Below are 15,567 nucleotides of genomic sequence, written 5' to 3'. Positions count from 1 at the left end.
AATATACGCTATTAGAGTAAAATATGTGACCATATCTACATAACCTTTTCTACCGCTTTTTGCGTAAATCTAACGTCAGAAATTGCATTCATTTCCCCATATATTTAAGATCATGTTCATGTCTCTTTTTTATTATTCCTTTTATTAACCAGAAACCAGAAATATACAATAATAAACAGAAATTTACATATTAAGGCACAGAAAAAAAACATGCCAGAGTTGACAAACCATTGATTGATTCATCAAAAAACTAAATATTCTTAAAAAAAATTGACAAGTCTTCCTTGCTTTTTTATTTACAATGTTCTCCAAACTGGTGCAGTAGTCCTTTGTCTTCTGAAGAAAATGAATAAAATTTGGCTTGGATCCTGACCATTTCTTCTTGTGTATATTACATTTCCCCAAAATAATAAACAGTTGTACAATAAAATTAAAACTATTATTATTATTTTTATTTTAATTGGAATTATATATATATATATATATATATATATATATATATATATATATATATATATATATATATATATGTGTGTGTGTGTGTGTGTGTGTGTGTGTGTGTGTGTATCAAAATTATTTAATTTAAATATAACATTTGTTTTCCTTCTAATTACATTTTCCACATCCACCCAGAAAATGTTTTGTGTATATATAATTACAGAACAGATGGACAATAGATTAGTTTTCCATTGAGCAAAAATGACATGAATAATCAATCTCTAACTTAAACCTCTCTAACACACTTTTAGCTGGATGTATACCATGTAAAACTTTAAATGTAGATCATGTTCATGTCGAAGTTCCTAAATGCTGTGTTTCGGTGACACCTGTTGACGAAACTATGAAATGCTTTATTAGATTATCATTGATAAGCAAACGTTATAACCATTAAATCATTTAGATAATATTAGTATAGCTACATCAAACTAATGACAGTTTCACTTTAAACTTAATGTTTCTAAAATCAGTCTGATAATGCAAATAGTAGAAGCTGCTAACTGGTTGAGGTGACTTCTACTTGACTTTCTGACAAACATATTTAAGATTCTCCAGTTTTACAGTATATGTTTAGTTTTATTTCACAAGGAACATCTTTTTCTTTAGCAGGGTACTAATGTTTTGGTGAGCCTGTGTGTCCTCTGCCTCTGCCACCTGAAGCACTTTTTTATTCACATTATTAGTTGCCTGTAGGTTCGCTCGTTCTCCATTTGTCCAGTTTAGTAGTCTCTGTACTGTTCCAACATGCCCATCACGGCATGCGTAGTGCAGCGGTGTATCTTTATTGTTATCCAGGCAGTTGATCTTGGCACCGTTTTCCAGTAAAAGATCCACCAGCAGCTCATGACCATGCTCTGCAGCTAAATGCAGAGGAGTCCTCCTCCACACGTTCTTATCATCCACAATCTTGCGCTTACCAGATGCGAGAAGCACTCTAGCTGCTCTTTCCTTCCCGTTTCGAGCAGCATAATGCAGAGGAGAGCAGCCATCCATGTCCTTAGCTCCGACTTTAGCTTTACCAGCCAGCAGCGCTGAAACTGCCCTGGTGTGTCCCTCCATTGCAGCTAGGTGCAGTGGGGTCTTCTTCTCTTTTTCAGTGGCATTGGTGTCACTCCCAGAAGTGAGTAGTAGCTGTATGACGCCCACTTCACCATGCGATGCCGCCCAGTGCAGGGCTGTTCTTCCCTGTTTGTCCTTGACGTGGATGTCGGCCTTGCCCTCTAGCAGTTGTGCGACTGCTTCGGTGTGGCCGCTCTGGCTGGCGAGGTGCAGGGCAGTGAACCCATCCTGTGTGATGGCGTTAATCTGAGCCCCCACATGCAACAACAGTGCCATCAACGCTGGCTGGTTATGTAATGCACTTAGATGGAGAGGGGTCTGATCTTTAGGGCCATTGATGTTGGGGTCTATACCCTTATCCAACAATATCTGGGGTAGAACAGAAGATTTAAATGTATTATTAAAATAAGTATCACTTAACATAGCTTAGTGTCCCAAAGGGATCTTTTTTAGTCTAATTCTCTGTTTCAGGGGTTTTCAAACTTTTTTTGTTGCCCAGGATGATGCCCCCAAGTATGATGACATCAGCTTTCATCACCCATAAAAATTGCATTTATTTTTGCCATATGCTTTAGATAATGTTTACATGCACCCCTGCAAAGGACCCAAAATGTAAAGGCAGCTGTATAATTTCTTAAATAATAAAAAAAAAAGTTTTTTTTTCCTTAAATTAAATTAGATCATTATTTTGTGTTTGTTTGTTTGCCATTATAAATAAATATTATATTTATTTATATTATATTGTTATAATATAATAGTAATATTTTATAGTATATACAGCACAGACCAAAAGTTTGGACACACCTTCTCATTCAAAGAGTTTTCTTTATTTTCATGACTATGAAAATTGTAGAGTCACACTGAAGGCATCAAAACTATGAATTAACACATGTGGAATTATATATGGAATTATATACAAAAAGTGTGAAACAACTGAAAATATGTCATATTCTAGGTTCTTCAAAGTAGCCACCTTTTGCTTTGATTACTGCTTTGCACACTCTTGGCATTCTCTTGATGAGCTTCAAGAGGTAGTCACCTGAAATGGTCGTCCAACAGTCTTGAAGGAGTTCCCCGAGAGATGCTTAGCACTTGTTGGCCCTTTTGCCTTCAGTCTGCGGTCCAGCTCACCCCTAAACCATCTCGATTGGGTTCAGGTCCAGTGACTGTGGAGGCCAGGTCATCTGGCGCAGCACCCCATCACTCTCCTTCTTGGTCAAATAGCCCTTGATGCCTTCAGTGTGACTCTACAATTTTCATAGTCATGAAAATAAAGAAAACTCTTTGAATGAGAAGGTGTGTCCAACTTTGGTCTGTACTGTATATTAAAATATAATCCTGAAAATGATTATCTTGTAAGCTGCATCATATTTTCCCTCTACTAAGTAATAATTTATTGTAGTATTATTACTTAATGGTATATTGATTGTATTATTGCCTTTTTTTTAGTTTTAAATGAAAGACTTGGTCTGGGCTGTCAGTTTCAAGAGACTAATGATAATTAGTCTCTTTATTTCGGAATGAAACAGTAAATCTAAAATAAAATATATCAGTATCAATATCAAATTCAGTAAACTTAAAAAAATAAAGCATTCAATTATTTGTTTAACATACATTTAATTTAGGCAGCCCTAAAAATATATATATGTTTGAAATCTTATTGTCTATTTTCCAGCTTATTGTGTTTTTCCTCTAAAATCTTCAATGAACCCAAATGCAGTCCCCTTGTGGACTCGTTATTTATTTATTAAATTTTTTAAAAAGTCATTTACCTGTGCTATTTGCATACTGCCACTTTGGGTAGCCAGGTGAAGCCCAGAGATCTGGTTTGGCAGTCTCTCATCGAGTCTAGCCTTTTTTGAGACCAGCACTTTGAAGGCCTCAGCATTCCCCAGCTCTGCGGCTAGAAGCATAGGTGTGTATCCAAGCTCGTTACAAATATTAGCATCCGCACCATGATCAATTAGCGCAGCCACAACCCCATCCAAGTTCTTCTGTACCGCTTTAAAAAGAGCAGCGGTGATCTCATTCTGAGACATGGACTTCTGGACATACTGCAAAAACAGAGACAACAGAGACTTCCTGTTGAGCTCAAAAGCAGCGTCCATGACCACAGAGTCCACCTGTGCTCCGGCCTTCAACAGCACACTGGCAGTTTTCTCATTTCCGTGTCGAACAGCGTGATAGAGAGCCGTCTTCCTTTGGCCATCTCTAGCATCTACTAAAGCGCCATTTCGCAGAAGAACCTCTGCCAGTGTTGCGTCATCCTCAATGGCAACCATGTGCAGAACTTTTGTCTGATTCTTGAGGCTTTTCTTTTCCTCATTCACTAGAGCTTTAACCGTATTTTCATGTCCATTTTGAGCAGCCAGATGCAAAGGAGACTTTGACATTAGGTCCGTAGCATGGATGTCTGCACCAGCCTTCGCAAGCGCCAGAGCAACAGCAGTGCAGCCTCGTTCTGACGCTCTGTGCAGAGCAGTACGACCCTCCTTGTCCTTCAGGTTCAGTTTCACCCCTTGTCTGAGCAGAAAATACACAATGGCCTCCTTACCATGTTCAGCAGCGAGGTGCAGCAGAGTATCAGTGGATGAGAAAACAGTATTGACATCCAATCCTCTGAGAAGCTCCTGGAGGAGATGTAGATCCCCTGAGGTTACAGCTTTGATGATGGCATCATGCTCACTTTCAGTTTTGGGGGTTTGTTTGACTTGTTCTGTTGAAGATGTAGCCTTATTCGTCAGAGACTTCGGTTGGATTCTTTCGGGAGTTGGGTCCTTGTTGGATTTTGAGTATTTGACAAGACCCTGCTTGTCCTTCTCCAGCAGATATCCTATCAGCTGTCTCCGTGCATCTCTAATGCCCTCATTAACTCCACCTACATACGTTCTCATGTACTGGTAAAGGTCAGGTTCAACTCGTTTCAGACAAGGGTAGAAGAAGATGCGGCAGGCACGCTCTCCTCTTGAGATCAAGACGTTCAACATCCTGGAGTTCTTCTCCTCTCGCGCAGAGATGCTGGACATCAGCGCTCGGCTGTCAGGTTGAAGAACTCCATTTGAAATGAGGAGATCCAGCAAATCTTCTGTATTCAAAATGCCACTCACCAGCTCGCTCTTCTTCATCTGAATAACTTCAATCGCATAAGGATTGGTAAAGCTGGTTGAACCCATGTCAGCCTCTGAAGGAAAGCAGTGAGCTTTGGAAAAGCAGAGCTGTTCCTGAAAGAACTTAGTTCTCTTGTCTTTATCACTAAGAACAAATTGTATCTTGGCAACAAGCTATTAAGTAAACAAAAGTAAAAATCAGCATAACGATTTGTAACATCTTGATACAAATGATTAATGTTTAAAACTATCAATCAATAAAAGGAACATTGGTAATTTATCTTGGTAATTACATTTTATTTTTTTATTTTTTTATATAAAATGCACAGTCAATTTCTCTGTTTAGATTTCCTGCCGTATCTAATTTTACAAGAGACCTGCTGCATGGATACTGTAACCATGACACAGATTATCTTTTGTATTTGAGTTTATAGTGTAAGAACAACAGGGCCGTTTTTCAGATTATCACCCTTGTGAAAAAGAAGTGAGCTCTATTGTGTTTAATTTGCACTGGTAATAATACTTCAAATTAATCAAATATAAGAAGCCATCTTAGTGTACTTAAAGTACACTTTTATTTTTTTTAAATCATGTTTTGTGACTTTTGCATTTATTTTGTGTAAGTTGCAACTTCATCATTGCGTGTAACTACAAATGCATTTACTTGAGTGTTCAGCTAATTGCATATAATAGAATACACACACACACACACACACACACATATATATATATATATATATATATATATATAATTTATTTCTTTATTTTCGCTATGGTGTTGTCATCTTGAAAAGAACATTTACTGCCTTTAGTATAGCTTTAGGCTTGTTAAACTTGAACATGATATGTGTATGACCACATGATATTGTGTAACCTAATTGTACTTTAAGTAGCTATAAAGCAGGTCGCTTTTCAGTGACTTTGCTCATAGTTTCTTGTAAACAAAATATATGCATTCTAGGAAAGTCCTTGCTTGACTTTGCGTTATTGTATTTTGATCATGCGTTGGTTCAATGATCAATACCCTTGTTCCCAAAACTAAAAGTGCAATAAAGGTCTGTCAGTCAATCTTGTGGAGATCAGTCCGAGCCGAGGAGTTCCTCTTCCAGTAACACACACTCACCTTCAGATGGCGTAGGTCTTCCGATCGCGCTCTTGCCTTATATGGATAGGTAGGTGCCGATTTTCCGGTATGATGTCATCGTTTACTAAATTTGGGCAGTGAAATAAGAGGATCTAAAAGATGCTAAATATTAATCTGTGTTGGTGACCTGAATATGAAATTAGAGTTTTATATCTGCCTCCTTTCTGTGTGGTGACACACGTCAAAAATAAAGAACAAGAAAACGAGGCAATACAGGCTTGCGATCATAAATGGGAATTAAAACATTTAATAAGTATTTGACCAAGGAGAGATCAATTATGATAATTTTATGCATGTATATTATAGTCTTTAAATTAATGTACTTTTTTATTTTAGATATTTTAGGTGAATATAAATTCTGATATGTTTCACCTCCTGTCGTGTATTGAATTCAGAGAAGACTGGTTTCTTCAAGCAGAAGTAAAGTCTCTGAGCAGAATCCAAGAAACTGAAATCACAAAAGAAACTCGTCGTTTATCCAAGGGGCTTCTTCAGAGAAACCCAGGGTTTATTTGCTTTTTAAGGATGCACTGTTTGGCTTCTTTAATATACGAAAAGGTTAAATTAATGAATATTTTATTATTATGCTATTATTACTTCTTGCAAACTTTCATATTCACCGCGGTAGATTCAATCAAAATCATTTATTGTTTTAATAATAATAAATATAAAATAAAAAAATCGAAATAGTGCTTTGCATGTAATCTTACCTTTTTGAACGTAATGTTGATATTTCATGAACTATTATCTTACGAAACTTGGTATTAATAAAAAAGAACTGGTTCAGATTAATAGAATGCAAGCCGACGGCGCCCTCTTCTGGTGCAAGGATTGCTGCTGAAATTGTTTTATGAACACCTTTGTAGGCAAACACGACACAATAATATGCCCATGATAAAAGAAATTAATACTTTGTTTCTACGATTTACTTCTACATTGTGATGATGATGATGATGATTGTTTGTTAGATGCTGTGTTATTGCATTTGAAAGTTAGGTCTAATCATTTTCCTGTTTTAATATATATATATATATTAGCCCGTTCATAATCAGAATACATGTTGTCATTATTAGGCTACTGTTGAATAACTATTATGGGTTCAATTGTGTTTTTTTATTCATTTTCTTTCTTTTTTTTTTTTTACATCCTCTGCTTGTAGCTATATTCCAACCTGTATGTGGATTTTGCTAAACAAGCATTCTCTCCCAAAACATGTCACTACTAGCATAGACGTTGGAACAGGGGGTATATATATATATATATATATATATATATATATATATATATATATATATATATATATATATATATATATATATGTATATGTATATGTATATGTATGTATGTATTTCCGACTGATGAGAACTATGCATATACATTTATAAATCAGTCAATTTTGTATTTTATTATGAGATATTTTATTCTAATGTGATCAGTGACTCAAGCACTGATGGACCAAAGAGCGCGCATTTCGACATTTGCAGTAAAACCTTAAAAAAACTTAGAAAACTTAGACATATAAATTCTCAGAAAATGCATTTAATACCAATATATTGAAACGTCTGTTTATACACTCCATTAATAAAGGAGTCCAGACATTGGAAAAATATCAGTCCACATGCGTTTTATATTTAATATGAGAGAAAATAGACATGGATGCATGCGTGACACAAAAAATCTTTAACTTTTAGGTAGCAAAATATTTTTTTGTAATTCTATGAATTACACTAAGGTTATTACATTGTCTGCTATATATTTGCTTCTTATTTATTAAATACGGGCAATTGGTTGATAAAACATTGATCAAAATTAAAATACAATTTATACTAAACGAATTACTTTTGAAAAGAGTTTTCTATAAAACACAACTTAATGAAGTCGTCAAAATCATGTTTTACCGAAAAACAGCGCCGTTGCTAAGAGGGCGATTGGATGATAGCACTGAAGACGCCTAGCAATGATATACCTTTAGTGGTAGTATACCTTTAGTTAAGTTATACCTTAAGAGTCTTCGTATCGCGTTAAGAGACAATGTTATCGGGAAACGCAGCCCAGGTATGTTGCGTTTCATGAGTAATGGAGATTCCAAAGCCTCTTCTTTGGTCAGAACCATGGATGGCTATCGCGGATAGGTCTGTCCTATGCACCGCAACTTTTAACAATACAACAAAATATTTAAAGAGCATCAAACTATTAAAATCTATATGATGTATACACACAGATAATATAACAGTAGGCTACATTAGTCAATATTCTTTATTAGGTTAAGCAGTGATTGGATAACGTGTTTTTTTTAAGGCCCACCCACAATTGGTCTGGCCCATCCAAAACTGGAATCCTGGCGCCGTGCCTGGGCCACACTGAGCTGTGCGTAACGCCCACAGACGTGAAGTGAACGAGACAGAGGCTGTCCTGTACTGTCTGAAATGGTTAACTCTGTGGCGATGCACGTGCAAAACAGATTTAACTAATCATAAAGTCAATCAGGATACATAACACAGCCTACTATAGGCCTACACCAACCCCCCCCCCCCCCCCCCCAAGAATCCCGACCCCCCCTCCCACAATATAGTTCCCACGTCCCTGACTACTAGTCTGTCTTGGTGAACACACACACACACACACACACATACACACACCCGGACTCCATTAGGACAACAGAGACAGTTTTTCGTTTCACATACTTTATTACAGTTCATAAATATTGATTAGTTTCTGAGGTGATCAGAAAACAAACATAGAAAATTATATTGTACTTTACAAATGGTAAACTTAAGTACTCGTGGTTGATCTTATTTACATATAACAATGAGTGAAACCTCATTAATGAACTTTTTCGGAAAAAGAAACTGCTGAAGTTGGGACTAACTCAAAGAAAAAGTCAATTCCATTCAGTTTAAGAACAAAAAGTACAACATGTAACTCAGAAGTCAGGCAGCTTTTATCAAAAGTTTAGCGGACACAACTTCCTGTTTGGTGAGCCAGACATTTATATCCCTATTGTACGGCAGTCACGTCCACGGTTTACTCCTATAATACTGAGCGCTCCTCTGAAGCGTATGGGTCCATGCACAACCTGGTCTAAGTGAACAAGGAGAAGTCTCTTTTCTCGTCAGAAAGTAAAGCGTGTAACAGAGTGAGTCTCATGCACTCTGTCGCTGTCTCTGTCGGACCGAGTTCGTGAAGTTTTGCACTCCCCAAAAGTTCAGTCAGGACATCCTTTTACGGCACGCGGCCGGTCCGAGCGGGCTAATGCCAGCAGTCGCGCGGGCTTGCAGACATCTCGCCCCTTAACCTTGTCCCTTGCGTCTATTAAAGTGAACTCAAATGTCCTTCGGTTCTTCTCAGAACGTCTGCAGCTGTTGCGTCAACATAAGCTGGCAGCCGCTGTTGACGTGGTTCATGACTTTTTGCTTGAGCTGGGCCACTTGCTCGCGCAGCATGTTCGCGGTGGACGCCAGCTCGGAGTTCTGGGACTTCAGGTTCTTGACTTTATCCTCCAGCCGGGAGATCCTTTCCAGTTTCCTCTTCCGGCATTTCGACGCGGCGATCCGGTTCCTCATGCGCTTCCTCTCGGCTTTAATCCGCTCCTGGCTCTCCATGTCGATGGGGGAGAGAGGTGGCGTCTCGCCGGGCATCTCGGGCACCGTTTGGGGCTCCTCCTTCAGCGCCTGAAGCCGCGGGTGCTGGACGGTGTGCTGCGGCGGGGCACTGGTGTAGTTCATCGCGGGGTTGGCGGTGCTGATGGCGGGGTTGAAAGTGTTCAGGTCCGCGTACACGGGCGGGTCGGAGCGCATGGAGGAACTGTACACCGCGCCGCCTGCCATGGACGAAACGGGTGCCATGCTGTTGTTGATGGTTGTTTGGGGAGCCGAGGTGACGTTGGGCATGTGCTGGTGATGTAGCTCGGCCAGTGCCCTCACGAAGCCCTCCGCGAAGCCCTCCTGTTCGTCCGTCACGTTCTTGGGACACAGAAACTGGGTCGGAGTCGGCGTCGTGGTGATCATGCCGTTGCTGGACTGGATGATGAGCCGCTCCAGCTCCGGAGAAGCCAGTTTGAGCAGCCCCACGTCCGGGGAGGTGAGGATGTCGTTGGCTTTGGCCCTCAGGTGGGGCTTCAGGTTGCCGGATGGGTCGGTCAGATTCAGCGTCATGCTGCGTTTCAGAGCCTTGTGGTTGTATCCAAAAGCAGCGCTGTCATGCTGAGAGAAAGCGCTGTTTAGAGAGTCATCGTAGAAAGTAGTTTCCATCTTGCTAGACATAGAAGAGAAAACGAAACTTTTTAGTTCAAAAGTAGTCTCGCAAACTCAAGCAATGTCCACTTTCAGAAACGAGCGCCGCGCTTTTAGAGACAAAAGCGAGAGGGATTGCTAAGTTCGTAAACTCCCCGTCCCGCGAGAAACTTACTGCGTAAAAGTTCTCGCGCAGCGTCCCGAGCTCTTCTTCTTCTTCTGGCGGACAGAGCGGTCTTCTTCCACCGCCGCGCAGCTCAAAGATGCCAGTGGATAAACAGCGCTGAGCCGAAAAGTGTTCTTGTTTATTTTAGCTCAAGCTGTGTTGTCTAGATGTTTCACTGAGGCGAGTTCTGTATACTCTGAGCTTCTCCAGCGTGGACGCAAACCTTATCTGCTACCGCTGCCCCACTAAAAATAGCAATGATGTCATGCGCGCCGTCTCTTATTGGCTGGAGGCGATTTACTGGGCGTTCCGCAATTTCAGATAAGGCTCGTTGCCCTTGACGACCACCCTCTTCTCGCGGTGGCTGATGGGATGAGGTAATGCTGTAAATCGACGATGCGGTGCATTGTGGGATTACGTATTGTTTTTGAATATCTGGTTACCCGCTTAACGTTAGCTGTTTTAGACCGTGGTGGGATACAAAGAAGCCGAGATCTATATAGCGTGCTACTTTTGTAACGCAAACTTTCACTTTAATAGACGTCACGAGGTCTTGTTTGAGAAGAAGTGAGTGCGTGCGTTTGGGAGTTGGGCAATTTCACTCGTGAGTTTCACAAGACTCAGCTGTCCGTCCCGTAATAACATGTGAACTGTCAGCTTTGATATAAATGGGAGTTGTTTAGACAAGTTAAGATACACGCTCATGTGGCGCGAAAAAAAACAGGGCAATAGTCTGGTGGTTCATGGCAAAGCACATTTGTTCCGTCGGCCAATGGTTTTGAAAAGGGGCGTGTCTTATTGTGGAGTGACAGCGTGCCACAAGGTCCATCGGCCGTCTCCGTGACAGTCCCTAGAGATCCTCTCAAAAGTACACACACCCGTCTCAAACGTCACTGTTCAAACCAGAACAGCAAACTGATCGAATTCAGCGTGACAATCGCTAAGTGACACCAAAGAATGATTCATTTTACTTTGGGATATTTTCAGTTGGTTTTCATGAGTTTTTTTAAGCCTATGCAAATATGAAATTACACGTTTACTTGCATTTAGCAATGCGATGGAGGTTGTATGTTTCTAGATTTAATTGTTACTGTAACTAATTACATAAAACTATCTCTGATTCTACAATTTCATTTAGGAAAGCATTCTGAGCGATAGTGCATATATAAAACAGGGATAAGATCGTTTTTACTGACCTCTTGATGATTGTCTCTGGCACGTTTCACTTGGTTGCGACAGATCAAGTGGTCGAGCACGTAAAAATGACATTAAGCGTCACTCAAAACAAATTATTGACTTTAATGCACAGACTATACTTGTTCTCTTTAGTTTAGTTAAAACTCACTATATTTATTTTGTCCAAATATATGGATACATTGATACTCTGATATTATTTCTATTCAAATTCAACATAAAACATCCGTTTTGTTAGAATATAATTCCTTATTTTAGTGAACATACTGTGCATTTAGAGCAAATCTAAGATACAAATAATATTTTATATATATATATATATATATATATATAATGAACGTAAATATTAATAATTTAATGTTTAGATTTCTTTTTATTTATAAATTTTTACAATTTTATTTAAATTTCATATCAATTTGTACTTCAGTTTTCATGAATCAGAGGAATTAGATGTGGCTTTTGGATAAATTATGCTATATTTACGGTCAGATTTATTGGAATTTCTATTGGGTTTTTAAAAATCTTTTATCATTCATAGGCCGAGTTCAAATGCACAAAGGTCAGATGAGGGTTTTATTGTAAATTAAAGGTCATGACCAGATCGAAGCATCCTGCATCCTCTTTCTGATCACAACACATGTCTGCATCACTAATGCAGTCGACAGGGGATGTCCAGAGTTATGACAGAGAGAAGTCATCTTTGTTTTTGTACTACACAGAAACTTGTTTGGGCAGCACCACCAAACCAGACCAGACGTAGAAACTGCAGCTTGCCTGTGAAACCAGTTCCTCTTTGCTCGCCTCTTTCCTTTTTTAGCTTTCCTCGTCACCTTTCTTACTAGTCTACTTTGTTACATGTTAGGTATATTATGATTTCCTTTTTAAGCCTGATGTGTACAGTTTCATCCAGTCTATACTGTTCATCTTAAAGTGACAGTTCGTCACTATCACCTGCTTTACTGGACATAAACTATACTAGAACTGCAGTGTAGAGCAGTTACATCTATAGTGTAGACAGTAACTCTTACATAAATGTTCTATAGTTTTATATACATTTTTCTGTATATACAAGAATCCTAATGTTTATGTCATTACTGCTTATATCTTTCAGTTTCTGAGCCACCCAGGTAGAGGCTGGTACATGGATGGTGCCCTTGCACCCATGGAAAAAGCAATTCTTTATACATCAGTGTATATACTGTAGTCTTTAATATGGCTGTTGGGTTAATATCAGATATCCATGGACTGTGCATGGTGTGTTTTCTTTGACATGCAGCCTGTGGTTATTTGCAGTAACTTAGCCTCTGGCCGCTCAGTCATCTCGGCAGTGGTCCGTCCGTCTGTGAGGAGGGTCTTGTGTAAATATGGCTCAGTCACCCTCCTCTGAGACGGTGTTGTAGTAATTGCCCTCCGCCACATGCTGAATTTGTGAAAACTGAACACATAGCGCCGGATTCATACAAACATACATGTTCACTCAGCTGTAATTTGCTGTGTTGTTAATCATGTTAAAAAGAGTTTAGTTTTGTTAAAGGGTGTGTTCGCTAGACTTTCTAAATCAGCCGTGTTTTCCATTACCATTAGTAGAATGGGAACATTTTGTTTTACTAGAACTTGTTCGTCCATATATGTTACCCTGGGGTTTATTTGGCAATTTTTCGAAATTGAGATTTAGACATAATCTGAAAGCTGAATGAATAATCTTTCCATTGATGTGTGGTTTGTTAGGATCGGACCATATTTGGCAGAGATATAACTAAAAAAATCGGAGGGTGCAAAGAATTCTAAATAATGAGAAAATCACCTTTAAATTTGTCCAAATTAAGTTTTTAGCAATGCATGTTACTAATCAAAAATTAAGTTTTGATATATTTACGGTAGGAAATTTACAAAATATCTTCATGGAACATGATCTTTACTTAATATCCTAATGATTTTTGGCATAAAACAAAAAGCAATAAATTTGACCCGAACAATGTGTGTTTTTTTTTTGCTATTGCTAAAAATATTCCCCAGTGACTTAAGACTGGTTTTGTGCCCCAGGGTCACATGTAACATCCAGTTACATTCTGTTCTTGGTCAGGAAATAAATCCAAAAGTATTGTAATTAAATGCTACGTGCATTCTTGTTATAATGTTTTATTTGCACACCTAATATTCCTTTTTTGATAGGTATTTTGATCCGTTTTCTTAATTTTTACTTAGAAATATGATATTGTTTTACAAAAGATATTGGTGTTGTCTCATTTGTCACTAAACAATGTGTATGTATGTGTATATATATATATATATATATATATATATATATATATATATATTTACAATATTTAAGTCTTTGTCAATGTTAGCTAAAAATACATTTGTACATTGTTCGTTCACGTTAGTTCACAGTACATTAACATATGCGACTTTTCATTTTAAATTGCATTAGTAAATATTTAAATTAACTATGACTAATAAATGCTGTTGAAGTATTGTTCATTGTTAGTTGATGTTAACTAATATATTTAACATATGAATCCTTATTGTAAAGTGTTTCCAGGATATGTAAACTATTAATTATATTAATTACTATTACCAGGTGCAGTGGAATAATCAATTATAATTGGTCAGTCGGTTCATTCAGCAGTCTGACATTTCCTAACCATCGTCCATGTGTCCAACCTGAAAATCATGCGAATGAGATTCTACAAATTCATACGAAGTAACCAACTTGCAAAGATAAAAAATAATTACTATTTGGATTGAGGCTGTGTAGGAAAATCAGACTTCTTATCATGATAACATATATTTTCAGGACACCGGTGCTATTTTTATGTGGCTTGCATCTCTTGACGGATGTACTGAGTCTCATTTCACACAAACAAACTGTCATCTTGAGTCCCAGTTTTTAACGTTTTAGAGATTATTAACATTAGACCTGTGAACTCGTTGCAGTGTTTGTTTTTTTCTTCTTAGCAGTTGCTTCAAGAGAATATTCAGGTAAAATGATATAATAATATAATAGTTATTATATATAAATGAACCGTTTAGCACCAGAGCCACTGTGCATTTAAGTTCGTGAATCATGTTATATCTGAGCCGAGCGGAGCTTGAGGAGCAGCTGCCCGGTCATGTCCTCTGCCCCGCTGCGCCCTGCTCTGTTTTAATGCCAGTCTGTCCGATCCCTCATAAAAGCCCATTGTGGTCCCAGGCCTGTCACTGTGTGTCTGTAATTAGTGTTCTGTAGTTCATTGCCCTCGAGCCCATGTTCAGAAATGACTAGGGTCCTAATGGAGGGCTGGGCAAAGGTCACAGAGTAATCCTGTCATATCCAAGCCATTGTCAGGAGTCCACAGCCATCTTAACGCCGTCTCCTGCCTCAGATTCAGACTAAATCAGAGCACTGGCGCTAGCGGGACAGACTCAAAGAGCACACTGGGCAGGTAAGCCTGTGGGGGTCGTAGGGCTTTTATGGATCACGGCTCAGTAATATCTTAATTTTTAGGGACGCTTCCTTTATTGCTCATGATTAGGGTCATGGGTTTGTCCTAAATCGATTGAGCTACAGACACAAATGAAACATTAAAGTTTGCAGCTTGTCGAGTAGAAATTTCCTATTACTTTTTAAGACTTATGATTTTCACTTCTCACCCATAATAAAATGATAGAAATAGACATTGTAGGATGGACTTGTGATTTTGGTCTTTGACATTTTTCCAACTTCAACCCAGGATTATTATTTTACCAAAAAAAGTATATACACAATATATATATATATATATATATATATATATATATATATATATATATATATATATATATATATATATATATATATATATATATATATATTTACACACACACGCGCGCAAACACACACACACACATATATATATACATAATTGCTTTTAATAAAATAAGCATGAACTTAAAATATAAAAACAAATTAAACATTTATTGCCAAGGCAATATTTCTCATATTTCTTTAGTTTAAATTTAAGTACTGAAAAGAAATAAACAAAAATGTTATAATAACTGGACATTTAAAAAAAAAGTAATAAAATGACAAAAACATAACAAAATTACTGTTAAAATAAAAGTGACTGAAATACAGAAATAAATATAAATAAAAAATGTAAATACATGAAACTCAAAATCTATTTCAAGATATAGACTATAATGCTA

General features: G+C 37.9%; 2 protein-coding genes across 2 annotated transcripts; both read right to left on the bottom strand.

The window, feature by feature from the left end:
- Positions 1-716: 716 nt before the first annotated feature.
- Positions 717-4,761, bottom strand: caiap (CARD- and ANK-containing Inflammasome Adaptor Protein). Its single transcript, XM_059513551.1, has 2 exons — positions 3,330-4,761; positions 717-1,926 (listed from the first exon to the last, which is right to left on the bottom strand). The coding sequence occupies exons 1-2, from the start codon at positions 4,728-4,730 to the stop codon at positions 1,075-1,077; spliced, it is 2,253 nt and encodes a 750-aa protein (XP_059369534.1). The 5' UTR covers positions 4,731-4,761; the 3' UTR covers positions 717-1,074.
- A 3,714-nt stretch (positions 4,762-8,475) lies between these two features.
- Positions 8,476-10,441, bottom strand: jun (Jun proto-oncogene, AP-1 transcription factor subunit). The gene is made up of 2 exons (XM_059513113.1): positions 10,216-10,441; positions 8,476-10,062 (listed from the first exon to the last, which is right to left on the bottom strand). Exon 2 carries the CDS (start codon positions 10,056-10,058, stop codon positions 9,153-9,155), a length of 906 nt encoding a protein of 301 aa, XP_059369096.1. The 5' UTR covers positions 10,059-10,062; positions 10,216-10,441; the 3' UTR covers positions 8,476-9,152.
- Positions 10,442-15,567: the final 5,126 nt, after the last annotated feature.

The sequence above is a fragment of the Carassius carassius genome, chromosome 27, assembly GCF_963082965.1.
Source record: "Carassius carassius chromosome 27, fCarCar2.1, whole genome shotgun sequence".
NCBI lineage: Eukaryota > Metazoa > Chordata > Actinopteri > Cypriniformes > Cyprinidae > Carassius > Carassius carassius.
Note: the sequence above shows the minus strand (reverse complement) of the source record. Positions and strands in the feature narration are given on the sequence as shown.

Bases quoted from the DNA above. Each gene is read 5' to 3' on its own strand.
- caiap (XM_059513551.1), bottom strand. From the start codon at position 4,730: ATGGGTTCAACCAGCTTTACCAATCCTTATGCGATTGAAGTTATTCAG. The intron at 1,927-3,329 runs GTAAATGACTTT...GTTCTACCCCAG, and splicing joins GCAGTATGCAAATAGCACAG to ATATTGTTGGATAAGGGTAT.
- jun (XM_059513113.1), bottom strand. From the start codon at position 10,058: ATGGAAACTACTTTCTACGATGACTCTCTAAACAGCGCTTTCTCTCAG.